At 50.4% G+C, this 16954-nt stretch overlaps 2 protein-coding genes across 3 annotated transcripts; one reads left to right on the top strand and one right to left on the bottom strand.

Annotated features, from left to right (window-relative positions):
- Positions 1-70: 70 nt before the first annotated feature.
- On the bottom strand, positions 71-940 carry Sct (secretin). Its single transcript, XM_032895335.1, has 4 exons — positions 764-940; positions 582-683; positions 372-476; positions 71-267 (listed from the first exon to the last, which is right to left on the bottom strand). Exons 1-4 carry the CDS (start codon positions 847-849, stop codon positions 156-158), a joined length of 405 nt encoding a protein of 134 aa, XP_032751226.1. The 5' UTR covers positions 850-940; the 3' UTR covers positions 71-155.
- A 12558-nt stretch (positions 941-13498) lies between these two features.
- On the top strand, positions 13499-16738 carry Drd4 (dopamine receptor D4). 2 transcript variants are annotated; one of them, XM_032895334.1, is made up of 4 exons: positions 13499-13904; positions 15384-15490; positions 15584-16155; positions 16414-16738. In XM_032895334.1, the coding sequence occupies exons 1-4, from the start codon at positions 13629-13631 to the stop codon at positions 16614-16616; spliced, it is 1158 nt and encodes a 385-aa protein (XP_032751225.1). In that variant the 5' UTR covers positions 13499-13628; the 3' UTR covers positions 16617-16738. The 2 variants fall into 2 exon arrangements, with proteins under 2 accessions (XP_032751225.1, XP_032751224.1); XM_032895333.1 differs by having other exon boundaries at positions 13629-13904; positions 15378-15490; positions 16414-16616.
- Positions 16739-16954: the final 216 nt, after the last annotated feature.

Raw genomic sequence — 16954 nt, 5'->3', positions numbered from 1 at the left:
CACGCCTGCCAGGTTCACGGAGCAGAGGCTGCCTTGATTTTATCAGACATCACACACCATGAGCTAAAAGACCAGGGTCTAAATTCCTTCTTTATTGATGCCAAGGACAACCAATCCCTACTCCAGTCAGGCTCCTGGAGACTCCCCTTCCTCCCTCATCTGGGCTGCCTGGTTGTTTCAGTCCACTCTGAACGGTCGACACCAGGCCTTGGTCCAGGAGGCAGCCAGAGAGACAGAGACCCATCCAGGGACAGCCTGGGCAGAAGCCTGTGGAGGGAGATAGCTGGTGAGGGGGCTAGTGACTGGCCACCAGAGTGCAGGCACCCACATGGCTAGGGACTTAGGAATCCAGCTGAGGATGGAGTGCTCACCAATCCTGTAGGGCCTGAGTGTTCGACCACAGCAAGCAGAGTTGGTCCTCTAATGGCTTGGGACGGGCCACGCTGTTCTCTGGAATATTTTCTGTGTCCTCCTCGCTGCCCCCCACCCCCAAGCCCAAAGTAGAATTAGTGGTGTACTGGGATGTGACAGGCCTGTCCCATACCAGCAGGTCTGGAAAATTCTACCTAGTGCTGGCTCACCTGCGCTTCCCCACCAGACCCTGCAGCAGGCGCTGCAGCCTGGCACTGTCCTGCAAGCGGCTGAGCTCGCTGGTGAACGTCCCGTCTGAGTGTCTTGGGGTCCTGGGGAGGGGTGGAGCCATAAGAGTCGGAAACGGAGGTGGGGCGTGGCCGGGATGAAACCGATTCCCGACCCCGCTCACCTGGGAGGTGCAGGAAGCACGAAAGAACTTGAGAGCAGCAGCAGCAGCAGCAGCAGTAGCGGCGGCGTGGGCAGCAGAGGCTCCATGGTCGGGTTCTGGGTGTGATAAATGCTGCACCTTCAGCCTGAGCCCCGCGCCACCGCTTTATAGCTGCCCGACCCGCAGGCGGGGGGCTCCGGCACCGCCCCGGCTCCGCGCGGCCGGCCGCACCCCATCGATTGCGGGAAGGTCAGGGCCGCCCCCCCAGCTGTCGTCCGGCCGCCTCCTGTCCCTACCGCCGTGTTGGCGCCCCTCAGCTGGCTGGGCGGGAGGAAGTAGAGGGGTAGTGCTACCAGGTAGCGAAATGGACATCTCCATCTGAGACCAGGGTTAGGGAACAGGAGGTGGCAGTTCAGGACAGGCAGAGAGAACCGCACTGTGAGGCTTCAATCCACATTGGAGCCTAGCCTAGACCAAGACCCTACCGCAATAATGTCTGGAAGGGGTCTGTAGGTGTCTTGAGGAGCCTAGGCATGGCAGACAGACAACTGAGGAGAAAGGGAGACCAATGTTCTAGGGCTCCCGAAGAAGCCAGGGCAGGGTGGACGAATACAGAGAACCGCCTTAAGGGCAGCCCATCACCCAAAACAAAATGGGAATCCTCTCAGGCCCTGTGGTTACATTTTTAAATGGGAGAAAACAGTCTATTCATATTGGTAGCAGACAACGGAGATGGGTTAGAACAAGAGAAAAGCAGGAGAGTAGAGACTGTAGGGAAGTGGGGAGGAGGAGCTATAGATGAGGACTGGGGACAAATAGACTTGCAGAACATGATCATACCTGGAGTCCCAGACCTTAGTGCGAGAACACTTGTCTAGCATGCACCAAGGCACCCAGCACCGAAACCCAACCCAAAAGATAATCCCTAAAATCAAATTGCAAACCCAGCGAGCTGTTAGTTTGGAACTAGCTCTTGGATAAAAATCACATGGTTTTCGTTATTGCGAATGGTTTGTGTTTGGTTTTGTTTTGTTTTGTTTTTGGACACAAGATTGTTTAGCTCAGGCTGCCTTTGATCTTACTGTATAGCCCAAGTTGATCTGGGACCCTCAACGATCTTCCTGCCTATCCTCTCAAAAGCAGAGATTGCAAGCCTGAGCCACCAAGACCATCTCTGCTTGCATTTTGGGGGAAGGGGTTAAGTTTTGAGCTTGGGAGTTCTTTGCTTTGCGTTTCTTGAGACAAGGTCTCATGTACCCCAGGGGTCTGCTAACACGTCTAGCTTTACGTGGTGCTCAGAATGGCACCTGGGGCTTCACACAGGCTATGCTAGCACTCCGTCAAATGAGCTCCCCATTCCTGACCCTCTACGGGAGGCTTTCAAAAAACACTTAGAATGCGTTTTAGAGCATTCGGTTTACAGAAAAACAGAACTGAAAGTATGGGGCTCAGTTCCCTTATGCCCCTCACATATGCCTTAGAAAACTTTTTCCCACTGTCCTGGAACTCACTCTGTAGAGCAGAACTCACAGAGATCCACCTGCATCTGCCTCCCAAGTGCTGGAATTAATGGCTTGTCCCGCCATACCAGGTTTGAAACACCCAGCAGTATCGGAAGCCCTGCAATTGTCACTAGGGGCCACTTTGTCATTCTGTTGGTCTGGGCAGTGAAAATGGGCATGGATCCAGTTTCAAAGTATCAAACGCAGCAGTGTCACAGCCCTGAGCAGTCCCTGTGGAACCTTATTCCTTCTGTCCGCAGACTCCTGATTTCTTCACTGATCAGGCAGTGTTGCCCCTCTGGTGTGAGGGCTGGAAGCACAGCTGGCATCCTTTACACAATGGCTTCTAAATTTCAGAATTTACATCTACCTGTGTGTGACTGGGTAGGTGGGTGGGTGCATAGAGTCAGAGAGCAGCCTGTAGGGCTTGGCTTTCTCCTTCTTTGTGGGTTCCAGGGATCAAACTCAGGTGGGCAGATTTGGCAGTGAGGGCCTTTACCCACTGAGCCACCTTGCCAGCCCCACGCTGGCCTCTTTCATTTGGCGATAATCATTTACATCTGCTTTGAATCTCTTCATGGCTCGGTAGCTCAGCTCTTTCTAGGGCTTAGCAATGTCCCACTGTTTGAATGGACCAGTGTGTTTATCCATTCACCCAGTGAAGGGCATTTGCCTTGTTTCCAAGCTCGGACAACTATAAATAAAGCTGCTATAAAATGTGTGTACGCATGTGTGCATGCACGTGTGTGCATGCATGCGTGCATGTGTGTGTGTGCGTGTGTGTGTGTGTGTGTGTGTGTGTGTTAGAGCCACAGACACAGCTCAGTGATAGAGTGTTTGCTTAATATGCATGAGGCCCAGGTTCAATACTCAGGACTACAGGATCGGATGGGAGTGGGGGTGGGGACATATGTCAGTCCTGACCAATGGGACCATAGAAGTGACATTAAAATAAAATCCCTAAGTAAATAAGCAGAAGGGAGAAGACAGGTGGTTAGTGAGCAGTGACCTACAAGGACGGTGGGAGGCACGAGGCAGTCCTCTGCCTGCCAGGCGTCCTGATGTGCACAGGACCTCATCAGGAAGACAGACTGTCAGGCCAAGGGGAGGTACTAGGGCAATGGCTACCGCCCTGTGGCAGCCACTATACACGGAGGCCAGAGGAGGATGGCATAGCTGTTTGAGGTTGTGTTTGGAAAGGGCTTATGAAAGACTCTGAGGGGGCTGGAGAGATGGCTCAGCAGTTAAAAGCACTGACTGCTCTTCCAGGGGTCCTGAGTTCAACTCTCAGTAACTACACAGTGGGTCACAACCATCTGTAATGGGATCCGAGGCTCTCTTCTGTGTGACAGTGTATTTACATATAGAAAGAAAGAAAGACTCTGAGAGAGAGAGCGGCTGTCATTTGATTCTAATCCCAGAATTTAAAAGGGAGAAGCAGGAGGGTCTGCGTAAATTTGAGGCCAGCCTCGTCTATATAGAGAATTCCAGGCCAGCCAGGGCTAAAAAAAAGTGACCCTGTCTCAAACAAACAAAGGATGGCCCCTGAGCGACTGCTTTGCCAATGCACATGGGAAACCAGGAGCAAAGCAAAATGTCATGTGTTCTAGTTGTGTGGTAGGCTCTAGTGGTGAGTTACAATGACTTCGATTATAAAGTTGGCATGGCGGCTTTCCCCTATAATCCTGGGGAGCTGAGGCAGGAAGAATGTGAGTTTGAGGCCAAGCCTGGACTATGCCATAGCTTTCGCCAGCTTAGCACAAGCCTAGATACACCTAGGAACAGGGATGCTCTGTGGCTCTGCCTCCGTCAGTTGGGCATGTCTGTGGAGCATTTTCTTGGCTGCTGCTGATGCAGGAGAGCCCGGACTTTATCGGTGATGTAAAAGTCGGGCTTAGTGCTGAGTGCCTTGTGGGAGACTTCCTGTGGCTGAGCTGTCAAGGCTCTGCCAAGACCCTTGGCCCTAGGTCTGGTCTTGAATTGAGCCACAGCATCCCGCAGGTCCTTCTTGAGAATGTCAGGCTCAGCCCACATTGAGCCAGAGTACATTCTGGGCTATGTTGTTGGAGAAACAAAAGTTCAGCCATGCCGGGGATGGTCAGCACCAATGATCTGAGTGGCCCTCATGCTGGCTAGCAGTTTCCAGCAATGTGCAAGGGTCGCACAGCCTTGAAGCAGAAGTCACAGGTGTCGCTTACAGGTGTTGAAAAACGTGCTCGGGGCTGGAGAGATGGCTCAGTGGTTAGCAGCACTGACTGCTCTTCCAGAGGTCCTGAGTTCAAATCCCAGCAACCACATGGTGGATCACAACCATCTGTAATGGGATCCGGTGCCCTCTTCTGGTGCGTCTGAGAGCAACAGTGTACTCACATTAAATAAATAATAAATAAATCTATTTTTTAAAAAAAGAAAAGAAGGGGCTGGGGATTTAGCTCAGTGGTAGAGCGCTTACCTAGGAAGCGCAAGCCCGGGGTTCGGTCCCCAACACAAAAAAAAAAAAAACCAAAAAAAAAAAAAAAAGAGAAAAAAAAAAAAGAAAAGAAAAGAAAAACGTGCTCATTGCCTGAAAACTAGAGGTTCAAGTGGTTTCTCACACTGAATTTAGCATCTAGCCTCTCCTACAGAGGAAGATGGGCTTCTCTCCTGTGGGCTTATGAAGCCTCACAGTTCCTAGTCACCAATTCAGTGCCTTCCTGAGGCCAGGAATCACAGGGGTGCTTTCTGTCTGCCCTTTATCCCCTTTTCACTTTAAAACATCACAGAGCCTTGGGGGAGGAGGGACCAAGCCCTGGCACAGGAAGTGCACCAGTCCTGGGACCACAGAACTTGTGCCCCCAGCTATCAGGAAGGCCACACCTTTGTCCTCCACATCCATGCATTTCCCCCAGCGCTCGCACAGTTTGCAGAGGTCATATGCACAAGGATACCTTACAAGGCTGGCCAGAGCCTGTTTGCCTGTGGCTAATGGTTGTAAAGGACATATTGCTCTTTAGGGACAAGCACATGACACTGGTCTCATTCTCCATCACCCTGATGGTGACCAAATAAGGTAGACAGGCAGCTATGGAGGACCTTCTGTCTTCCTCTGGCTGCTTACCTTGACACGGGGACAAAGGTGATCGCTATCCGGGTTTTTTTCCCCAGGTGCTCCAGAGGCAGATAGATCAAGTCATGTGAACCCAGAGCAAGTTATGAAACGGGGCTTGGGCCCCTGAAACAGGGCTGTGTGGTTTTTCTGGAAACATTTCACCGGTTTAAGATTACTAATTGATTCAGGCCTGCCAACGTGAATGGTGACGACTGTAGTGAGACTTTTGGTTTCTTTTAAAAGCCAGTTAGTTGTTCTATGACTATGCTTTTGTTTTAATCCCAGGTGTCTGATACGGGGCTGCTTCAGATTGTCTACAGCAGCTGACTGTGATTTGTCTCGTGCTCTGGCAGATTTTACTTTTGGAATTCTGGGAACTCTTGAGAGGCTATTAAGATAACAGAACCCTGAGTGAGGCAGAGGCTGCTGCCAGTTCCTGTTGTTGCAATTCCTCAAGTGGTCACGAGCAAAGAGACGAGAAGAAGAAACTGGATATCCTGACAAGGATGGTTGAACTTGCCCCAAGGAACTCAATGCCCCTAGTCAGCAAGAAGTAGTCTAAAGAGGTCTATGCCCCCTTTGCCCAATAACCTTTCTCTCCTACCCAGTGTTGGGGCATTGGAAGGGATAAGGGCGGTAGATATAAGAACTCAATAAAGTATCCAGAAAGTACAGGTACAGACGGACGTCTGTGGCTTCCCATCTATCAGTTTACAAGGAGTCTTTCAAACTACATTTATAATATCCTTGGTCTTCCTACCTACTTCATAATGATGGCTGGGACTCACTGGGTTTCGAGCATGGCCTGTCTCAGTCTGGATAAGTTTTAACTCCAGAAGGTTGTGGGGTTATAGACCGTGTGTGTGCACAGGTGTGTATGGTGTGCAAGTATACATGCATGCTTTACATGTATGTGAACACATGTGAGTGTGAACACATGTGGGTGTGCCTGTTCACAAGGAGATCCAAGGCTGGTGTCAGGAATTACTCTCCGTCACTCTCCTGCCTCGGTCACTGAGGCGGGGTCTCTTGGTCTATCCCAGAGCTTGCCACTCAGCCTAGTCTCAGTAGCCAGCTTGCTCTGGCTATGTCCTGTCTGTTTCTGCTTTACATGGCTGGAATCACAGCCAGTCTCCATGTATGTATGTGGTTTCTGAGACTCTGAAGTCAAGTCTGGCCCTCGGTGTACAGCACCGCTTTAAGAACTTAGCCATCTCCCCGCCCACCTCCATCTCAGGCCTCTTCCCAGTCCCCACCGGTCCCCTCCACATATTTCTATTGTTTGTTTTGTTGTCCTAATGAGTAAGAATGTTTTGAGGGCTGGAGAGCTGGCTCAGTGGCTAAGAGCATTGGCTGCTCTTCCGGAGGTCCTGAGTTCAATTCCCAGCAACCACAAGGTGGCTCACAACCATCTGTAAAGTGATGTGATGTCCTCTTCTGGCATGGAGGTATACATGCAGATAGAGCACAACATACATAAAATAAATCCTTTAAAAAATGTTTCAAATTGTCCCTTGCCTTCCCCATGTTGGGGATGGAACCCAGGACCAGGGTGTCGAACAGACTAGACAAGGACTTGGCCAGTGAGTTGCATTCCCAGATCTTAGTATTTTCAGACAAGATCTCCCCGGGCAGCCCACACTGCCCTCAAACTTGCAATCCTCCTGCCTTAGCTTCTTGAATGCTGGACTTGTATGTGCCATTGCACCTGGTTTGGGGTGGTAGATTTCTGCAAAATGCTTTTTCTGATTCAGTTGAGATGGTCCTGGGTCAGCTCATGACATGTTCAAGAAATAAAACAGGACTTGAGCTCCTGTGGGGTTTTTCTTTGTTCTATTAGCATGATGTGCTGTATTGTGTTTCACTCTGGAACTCTTGCAGACTTGGTCACAGTGCATAATTCCTGAAAAACTGCAGTGGGGGGCCAGAGAGATGGCTCAGTGGTTAAGAGCACCAGCTGCTCTTCCAGAGGTCCAGAGTTCAATTCCCAGCAAACATGGTGGTTCGCAACCATCTGTAATGAGATCTGGTGCCCTCTTCTGGTGTGTCTTTTTTTTTTTTTTTCCCTCGGGAGCTGAGGACTGAACCCAGGGCCTTGTGCTTGCTAGGCAAGCGCTCTACCACTGAGCTAAATCCCCAACCCCCTGGTGTGTCTTAAGACAGCTATAGTGTACTCATATAAATAAAAATTAAAAATTAAAAATTAAAAAAAAACTGCAGTGGGATTTTGCTGTCTTTTCTCTGAGTTTTTTTTTTTTGTTTTGTTTTGTTTTTTGTTTTTTTTTTTTTTTTTTTTTTCGGTGCTGGGGACCGATCCCAGGGCCTTTTGCTTGCTAGGCAAGCGCTCTACCGCTGAGCTAAATCCCCAACCCCTTCTGAGTTTTTTTTTAAAGACTTCTTTTTTTTTTTCTTCTCAATAGCCTTTATTGCAGGACCACCTCATTGCTGATACGGGGACCAAGACTTCTTTATTTCTATTCATGTGTGTGAGTGTTTTGCTTCTGTGTGTGTATGTGCACCACATGTGTTCAGATGCCTTCAGAGGGCAGAAGAGGGTGTTGGATCCCCTGAAACTGAAGTTACAGACAGTTTGAGCTGCCATGTGCGTGCTGGGAGCAAAGGCCCTGTCCCCTGGAAGGGTGGCCAGTGCCAAGAATTTCTACATTTACATTTAAAGGGAGTTTTTAGAACCGTCTATTTGTTGATGTATTTTATGTATCTGAGTGTCTGCATGTGCCCTGCTTGCATGCACGTCTGCGTGCCAGAAGAGGGAATTGGATCCTTTAGAGATGGTTGTGAGCCAACCTGTGGTTGCTGGGAATTGAACTTAGGACCAGTAGTCTTAAGAGCTAAGCCATGGGCTGGAGAAATGGCTCAGTGGTTAAGAGCACTGACTGCTCTTCCAGAGGTCCTGAGTTCAATTCCCAGCAACCACACGGTGGCTCACACCCATCTGTAATGAGATCTGATGCCCTCTTCTGGTGTGTCTGAAGACAGCTACAGTGTTCTTTTTTTTTTTTTTTTTTTTTTAAAGATTTATTTATTTATTATATATAAGTACACTGTGGCTGTCTTCAGACACACCAGAAGAGGGCATCAGATTCCATTACAGATGGTTGTGAGCCACCGTGTGGTTGCTGGGATTTGAACTCAGGACCTCTGGAAGAACATTCAGTGCTCTTAACCACTGAGCCATCTCCCCAGCCCCTACAGTGTTCTTATATATAATAAATGAATAAATCTTTAAAAGGAAAAAAAAAAAAGAACTAAGCCATGGGGTTGGGGATTTAGCAAAGCGGTAGAGCGCTTGCCTAGCAAGCCCTGGGTTCGGTCCCCAGCTCCGAAAAAAAGAAAAAAAAAAAAGAGCTAAGCCATCACTCCCACCCCTTAATAAAGTTTTTTTTTTAATTATTTATTTTATTTTATTTTATTTTATTTATATGAGCACACTGTCTCCATCTTCAGACACCAGAAGAGGGCATCAGATCTCATTACAGATGGTTATGAACCACCATGTGGTTGCTGGGAATTGAACTCAGGACCCCTGGAAGAGCAGTCAGTGCTCTTAACCCCTGAGCCATCTCTCCAGCCCTTCATAGGGTATTTTTTTTTAAAAGAGTTTTCTTTCTTTTGATGTTATCTCTGTTGGATTTTGAGAGTTCTTTGTATATTTTATAAAAAATTCATGTTGAAAATTTCATATGTACAAGATGCTTGCTGGATATATAGCTTGCTAATATTACCTTTCATCCTGTGCCTGGGAGTTTTCAATGCTGACAAAATTCACATTGCTTGCTTGGTTATTTGTCTAATCCCAGGTCACAAGGATTTTCTCCCATCTTTTCTTCTAACCCTCAAGGCAGGGTTTCTCTGTGTAGCCCTGGCTGTCCTGGAACCCACTCTGTAGACCAGGCTTGCCTTGAACTAACAGAAAGCCCTCTGCTTCTGCCTCCTGAGTGCTGGGATTAAAGGCGTGCACCACCACTGCCCCTATAGGTTTTAACTTGAGCTTTATATTTAAATCTAGTTTCAGTCTAGGAATGTAGCTGAGTTGGTGAAGTGCTTGCCTAGCATAGTCAAAGCCCTGGATTCAATCTCCAGCAGCACAGCACAGACAATTGTAATTCAGGACTCAGAAAGTAGAGGTGGGAGAATCACAAGTTCAAGGTCATCCTCACCTACATAGTGACTTTGAGATCAGCCCGCCTGGGGAGATGGCTTGGTCAGTAAGGCGCTTGATAGTACTTTATATGAGTCTGAGTTCAATCCTAAGAATCCACAGACAAAAACAGGGCCATCAGGACATACCAGTAATTCCAGTTGGGGAAATCCTGTGCTTGCTGCCTAGCTTATCCAGTAAACCCCAGGATCAGTAAAACACCCTGCCTCTGAAAAGAAGGTGCGGAGCAGTTAGGGAGACATCTGGTGCTGACCTCTAACCTCCACGTGTACGAACACACCTCCAATTAATTTGAAATGTTTTATTATTGTTTTTGTTTGTACAGGGTATCCTGGAGTCCAAGTTAGCTTCGGACTAGCTATCCCAGAATGACCTCGAATCCCAAATCCCCCCAGACAAACCTTCCCTGTGCTGGAATTACAAGTGTGCACTAATACACCCACGTTTCTTGCTCTGTTTTAAAAACAGGACCTCACTTTGCAGTCCAGACTAGACTCACACTCCTGCCTCAGTCTCCCCAGTTTGTTATCATCCCTAGCTAACAAGTGTTGAGTCTTGGAATCACCACACAAACCACTCAAGCACTGGTCTCAGTCAAATAGGGGTGGTTTATTGAATGCCACACCCCAAGACTGACCCATCAGGCCTTGACGTTGAGTTAAGATCCTGTAGGGCTTTTTCTTTTTTTTTTTTTTCTTTTTTCTTTTTTTTTTCGGAGCTGGGGACCGAACCCAGGGCCTTGTGCTTGCTAGGCAAGGGCTCTACCACTGAGCTAAATCCCCAACCCCTGTAGGGCTTTTGAGCCTAAAATCCACAAACATCTGTGCCAAGTTATTCCACCCATCAGGATTTAGAGATGGGGGATTTCCTTAGAAATATGTTTTTGTTGTACACATACTCTGATCCCATTGGTTGGGGTATTTAACTCTGGCAGAGGACTTGACTTACCTAACATTCCTGTCTTAACTTTCCAACCAGGATGTTATTACCCCATACATGTCTCTCTGCCAAGCAGGATGTCAGTTCCCAGGGAGGTCTCCAGACCCTTACTCAAAATGAAAGTCTAACTCCAAATAGCTTCTTATAGTAGTGCAGGGGTCTCTCTTATGTTGGGGTCCATCCCAGGGACAGCTTATAAAGGCAAGAAACCTTAAAAGCTCATACATAGGTGCAGAACGTGCTGCTGGGCTATTGGTGCGGGTCCAGACTTGCTGTGGCTAACCATACAGAGCAGTTCTAATTGACTTCTATTGTGATTGGTTTCTAAGAACACCAAAGCACAGAACATTCTAGTAACAGCACATTAGAAAGTTTCCTTATGGGGGCTGGAGAGATGGCTCAGCGGTTAAAAGCACCGACTGCTCTTCCAGAGGTCCTGAGTTCAATTCCTAGCAACCACATGGTGGCTCACAACCATCTGTAAAGAGATCCGATGCCCTCTTCTGGTGTGTCTGAAGACAGCCACAGTGTACTTATATATAATAAATGAATAAATTTAAAAAAAAAGAAAGTTTCCTTATGACATTAGTTATTACACACACAAATGCACAAAATGACAGGCTAGACAGGTAACAGTTACCTGGGTCTTAATGTTTTACCCAGGCCTAGGACTTAACACAATTTATATGTGGGCAAAGCTGTGTGGTTTTTTTTAAAAAAATTATTATGTGTGTGTGTGTGTGTGTGTGTGTGTGTGTGTGCGCACGCACACATGCATGCTCAAGTGGGCATGTGCAGGGGAGGGAGGGGGTGACGACACACACGCACACTGGTGCACATGAATGTGAACACACAAGTGCCACAAAACTCGTGCAGCATCTAGAAGGCAACTTTTCCACCAAAGATTCTGAGGCTAAAACTCATGTCCTGTGTTGGGTCACTGGTGCCAAGAGAAGGCTTCAGCGGGGAGGAAAGTCTGCCCGTTCCCTACATCAACCTGCGAAGGATGGCTTAGAGGGATTTAGGTACCTTAGTCGGGGCAGATTCGGACGCCTCTCGGCACGAGTATCTGTATGTGCTCTTAGAGGGCTGGCCCAATTCCCCTCAATTATTGTGAATTTAGCTCCCTTTTCCTGAAAGTGCTCCCTGTGGCATGCCAGGAGGTGAAGAGACAGGGTATACATTAGTCAGGGAGTGAGTTAGTCCATTGTACTGAAAATTCCGGAAAGCTGGTGAAATTACATGGGTATTTTCACTTTAAAAAACACAGAAAAGGGGCTGGAGAGATGGCTCAGTGGTTAAGAACACCGACTTCTCTTCCCGAGGTCCTGAGTTCAAATCCCAGCAACCACATGGTGGCTCACAACCATCTGTAATGGGATCTGATGCCCTCTTCTGGTGTGTCTGAAGATAGCGACAGTGTAATCATAATATATAATAAATAAATAAAGTATTTAAAAAAAAACACACAGAAAAGGGGTTGGGGATTTACCTCAGTGGTAGAGCGCTTGCCTAGCAAGCACAAGGCCCTGGGTTCAGTCCCCAGCTCCGAAAAAAAAAAGAAAAAAGAAAAAGAAAAAAAAAGAAAAAACACAGAAATACAAGAAAACGTTTCATTTTAGGCCCAGGTATAGGATATGGGGGTGCGTTGGGCCATCTGCAGCAGCTGACTGTGATTTGCCTTATGCTCCAGCAGAAGCGTGGCTTTGCCAGCTGCAGGTAGTTTCTGCGACTGTGTGGTGATTGGAATGCTGGGGACTTTTCAAAGGTTATATAAATGCTAGGGTCTGGAGAGGTGGGGGGTTGATGGTTGATGAGGAACGGTGTTGGATCCTGTCTGTTAGTAGTCATACTCAAAGAAGAAACAAAGGGCTAGAAATTAGATTCAGGGACCTCCCCCCAGCCCCACTCCCCATCTTCCCTCTCTCCTTTCTCTCCTATCTAGTGATAGGGGGTGTGTAACAGGCAGAGGGGAGATAAAGGGTGGGAAAGAGGAGAACCCAAGGGGCTGTCCTTGCTGCTGTCTCTTCTCCTGTCCTCACTCTACAGTGTCATTTCTACCTGTGATGTCCTGTTCCAGCCCAGGCTCCTGTAGTGCTGTAGTCCAGTGCTGGTACACAGTGAAAAGTGTGGCCTCCAGATGTGGCTTGGGGAAAGAGCCCCCATGTGAGATCTCTCTCAGCTCAGAGTCCTTGTCAAGTGTCACTGGTAGCCAGCGGTCCATACAGTCTCAAAGGCAAGGAAGGCAAGGGTCAAGTGGGTCCTAAAAGATGAGAAGTGGGGTAATCACTGAGCGGCTCACAAAGGATGGTTGAGGATTAAGGTTGAGCCAGACATGGTGGTCCACCCTCTTTAATTCCAGTCTTCTGAAGGCAGAGGAGAGAGCGAAGGGTCTGAGTTCAATGCTAGCCTCCTCTACAGAACAAGTTCTAGGACATTCAGAGCTACGCAGGAAACCTTACCTCGAAAACTCAACAACAACAATAAATTAATAATAATAAAATAAAAAGTTAGAACTGGGCCTTGGAGGTGTCAAGTAGCAATTTCACCACGGTCCACTTAAGCAACGACTGATGGAGACTTGGGAAGGGAGATGGTGAGAAATGCAGGGCCAGCCACGGCCTGGATCCCAAGCGTTGTTCCCTATCTGCCCACGCGTGGGTGTCGGATGAAGAGTGAGCTTGGTGTGCCCGATTGTTCGGTATTGCTGAGCCCAGAACCCTTAGAGAAAGAGGGGAGGAGCCCTTAGCCTGTTACAGAACCAGAGTTGATGGTTTCCTACGTGGAAGGACCCAAATGCAGGAGTCCAATAGTTCCACCACGTCCTCCAAGGTATCTTGGAGAGACGCTTTTGACAAGTAATTTAGTGGCCTGTCTCCTGGCCGGGATAACTGACTCTGACGAATCTGGTCCAGACAACCTGCTTTCCATATAGTTTTCTGGAAGCACAAAGTAACCCGGATCAGGGGAAACATCAGCCGCTGCTCCACCTTTTATGCCAATCACTTTGCTCATTTCTCTTGAATTGAAGCATTTCTCCTTCTGCCAATTTCCTAGAGTGCAGAAATTCAAGCCCTGGCGGGCGGGGCGGAGCTGGACGCTGGGGGCGGGATTCCGGATAGCCCCTGACTGCAAATCCCCAGGCTCAGCGCCTTGCAGAGTCTCAGCTAGGGCGCCATGGGGAACAGCAGCGCTACTGACGACGGTGGGCTGTTGGCCGGGCGTGGGCCAGAGTCCTTAGGTACTGGCACCCGACTTGGGGGCGCGGGCGCGGCGGCGCTGGTGGGAGGCGTGCTGCTCATCGGCATGGTGTTGGCAGGGAACTCGCTCGTTTGCGTGAGCGTGGCCTCCGAGCGCACCCTGCAGACACCCACCAACTACTTCATCGTGAGCCTGGCGGCTGCCGACCTCCTCCTCGCGGTGCTGGTGTTGCCTCTCTTTGTCTACTCCGAGGTGTAGTAGCGTTTCCCTAGCTCCATGGCTCCCAGCCCCCCAGCCCCCCAGCCCCAGCGCGGTTTCACGCTTAGACCCTCAGCAACCTTGAGCCAGGGGGTTTGCAGGGACGTCAGGTCTCCTCACTCCTGACTACCCACTTTCTCCCGCTCTTCAGAATCTTTCGCCTACTTTTCCTCTGTCTGTCACCCTACCATCCTCTGGATCCCTTCCTGCTCTATCTAAGATCTGCCGACCCAGAGAGGACTCGTGTCCCTAAAACCAAGGATCACAGAAAACTGTCTTTCCTATTTAAGCCCTGGCTCCCACTGCAGAAATACTGCACCCCCAACCCCCGCCAAAAACCTGCTAGACAGGCAGGCGAATGTGCAGACACACATCACTGCCAATGACCACTGCCTTTTGGGAACACACACACACACACACACACACACACACACACACACACACACACACGCCAGCCTGTGCCAGCTCACCCTAAGGAAGAAGCCCCAAAGCCCACAGCCACCCAGATACCAGGAGCTTGGAGCATTGCAGGCTGCAGGCAGAGAGGGCCTGGGCAGGATACTCAACCTGAGGGGCTTAAAGGGAGTGGGTTCGGGACCTTTTGGAGACTATTGGAACAGAGGCACCCCAGATCAGGTCTGTCTCTTAGGTGGGACTTCTGTGGTACCGGCAACTCTTCATCTACCCGAGGTTTGGCCACAGTAAAGCTGTTTGGGATAGGGGTGAGGACAAAGCGGCCTGGCTGGGGGAGAGTGGGGATAGGAATGAGGACATAGTGGCCTGGACTGGGGAAAGTGGGGTGGGATGCACGGTATTTCTAAGGAAGAGCCTGAGTTCTGGAGCAGAGGCCAGTGGCCACACTTGACCCTAGGTCCTCCCCCAAGGCACAGACGTCACTGTGGTGATTCTTAAGCTCCTAATCGTCCCGAATCAGTGTGAAGGGATTTGGGGATGGGTGGTTTGAGGTGGCTGCATGCTCCTTTGCCCTTGAAAACGAATACTCCATGCTGCAGACTCACAGAGAACCCCATGAGGTCTTTGTACTTTTAGGACACACTTGTCCTCAGGACAATTGTCATATGTCCAGCAAGTGAAGAGACCTATTCAAAGCCCCACAGCAGTGACAGTTCATGCAGGCAGGATAACGTGCGTGTTGGAAGTGGGTAGGATTTGTGTTTAGGGGGTGAAGGGTCAGGCCTAAGAATGCAGGGGCTCCTCTCCCTCAGATGGTGTTATCCTCTCGGATCTTACCCGAGCTTTGCACCTAAACAAAAGACCTAAATCAAGAGGCAGGTCTGTTTGCCCCCTCTGTCTCCAACACATGTCTCAGGCTCACTTTGGGCTGGTACGCCCCCTCCCCTCTAACACACAGCCCTCCACTCCCCTCAACAAGAGCGGGGGTCAGAAAGCCCGCCGCTGAAAGGTCAAATCTTGTGTTTCATTTCTGCAACCTGTTCCTGTGGCCAGGTCCAGGGTGGCGTGTGGCTGCTGAGCCCCCGCCTCTGTGACACTCTCATGGCCATGGACGTCATGCTGTGCACTGCCTCCATCTTCAACCTGTGCGCCATCAGCGTGGACAGGTGGGTACCCCGGACGACCCGCCTCTTCCATTCCCATCTTCCGGTCAGCTGCTCCATTCGGCGGCCTCACCACTCCTGTGCTCCTTCCTCTAGGTTTGTGGCTGTGACCGTGCCACTGCGCTACAATCAGCAGGGTCAGTGCCAGCTGCTGCTCATCGCCGCCACGTGGCTGCTGTCTGCCGCGGTGGCTGCGCCCGTCGTGTGCGGCCTCAATGATGTGCCCGGTCGCGATCCAACCGTGTGCTGCCTGGAGGACCGCGACTACGTGGTCTACTCATCCATTTGTTCCTTCTTCCTGCCCTGTCCGCTCATGCTACTGCTTTACTGGGCCACTTTCCGTGGCTTGCGGCGCTGGGAGGCAGCCCGGCACACCAAGCTTCACAGCCACGCGCCGCGCCGACCCAGCGGCCCCGGCCCGCCGGTGTCCGACCCTACTCAGGGTCCCCTCTTCCCAGATTGTCCGCCTCCCTCACCCAGCCTCCGGACGAGCCCCACCGTCTCCAGCAGACCAGAGTCAGACCTCTCTCAGAGCCCCTGCAGCCCCGGGTGTCTGCTCCCTGATGCAGCGCTCGCGCAACCGCCTGCGCCGTCTTCCCGCAGAAAGAGAGGCGCCAAGATCACTGGAAGGGAGCGCAAGGCGATGAGAGTCCTGCCGGTGGTAGTTGGTGGGTTCCTGCCCTGGGACAAGAGCTGATAGAGGGAGGGGTCCCGGGAGCCGAGGAGGGAAGGGGGAAGGGTCCAGTTTGGAAGGGTGAAAGGTGGGGGACGGGGAGGGGGGGAGTCCTGGGTGAGGGACCTCGAGTGCAGGTGTCCTGGGTGAGGGACCTCGAGTGCAGGTGTCCTGGGTGAGGGACCTCGAGTGCAGGTGTCCTGGGTGAGGGACCTCGAGTGCAGGTGTATAGGCTCACGCCGCCCACCCCCAGGGGCCTTCCTGATGTGTTGGACGCCTTTCTTCGTGGTGCACATCACACGGGCGCTGTGTCCGGCTTGTTTCGTGTCCCCAAGCCTGGTCAGTGCTGTCACCTGGCTGGGCTATGTCAACAGTGCCCTCAACCCCATCATCTACACCATCTTCAACGCCGAGTTTCGAAGTGTCTTCCGCAAGACTCTTCGTCTCCGCTGCTGAAAGGACCGCTGATGTCCTGAGGTCAAGGGGTTCCAAGCCTGTGTTCAGAGTGCGCTGGCGCGCATTCGTTCGTCTGATTAAATGAAATCTTTCCTAACCATTTATCAACGCTGGGGGCTGGGAAAAAGCAAGGAAAAGAGGGAGGTCTTTTGTCTGGATGATGGGCCCCGGCTAACTTCTGCCTTTGAGGATGCTGCCGGTTCAGCTCCGGGAGGCAGGAGGCCTCTGAAGTCTTTGCCTACATCTGCCTTAGTTTCCGCTCAACATGAAAAGCGACCAAGTGCTCTCCTGGGAGAGGAGCTAGAGGAATTTCCTGAGGCTCCTGGGTCCCCAGGATC

Source organism: Rattus rattus, chromosome 2 (genome assembly GCF_011064425.1).
Source record: "Rattus rattus isolate New Zealand chromosome 2, Rrattus_CSIRO_v1, whole genome shotgun sequence".
Classification (NCBI taxonomy): domain Eukaryota; kingdom Metazoa; phylum Chordata; class Mammalia; order Rodentia; family Muridae; genus Rattus; species Rattus rattus.
This window is presented reverse-complemented; position numbering and strand designations above follow the sequence as displayed.

Excerpts from the sequence above, each read along its gene's own strand:
- Sct (XM_032895335.1), bottom strand. The coding sequence starts at position 849 with ATGGAGCCTCTGCTGCCCACGCCGCCGCTACTGCTGCTGCTGCTGCTG. Across the intron at positions 684-763 it reads GTGCTTCCTGCACCTCCCAG|GACCCCAAGACACTCAGACG; the intron begins GTGAGCGGGGTC and ends ACCCCTCCCCAG. Across the intron at positions 268-371 it reads ACTCAGGCCCTACAGGATTG|GCTTCTGCCCAGGCTGTCCC; the intron begins GTGAGCACTCCA and ends CTCCCTCCACAG.
- Drd4 (XM_032895333.1), top strand. The coding sequence starts at position 13,629 with ATGGGGAACAGCAGCGCTACTGACGACGGTGGGCTGTTGGCCGGGCGT. Across the intron at positions 13,905-15,377 it reads CTCTCTTTGTCTACTCCGAG|GTCCAGGGTGGCGTGTGGCT; the intron begins GTGTAGTAGCGT and ends TCCTGTGGCCAG. Across the intron at positions 15,491-15,583 it reads TGCGCCATCAGCGTGGACAG|GTTTGTGGCTGTGACCGTGC; the intron begins GTGGGTACCCCG and ends TCCTTCCTCTAG.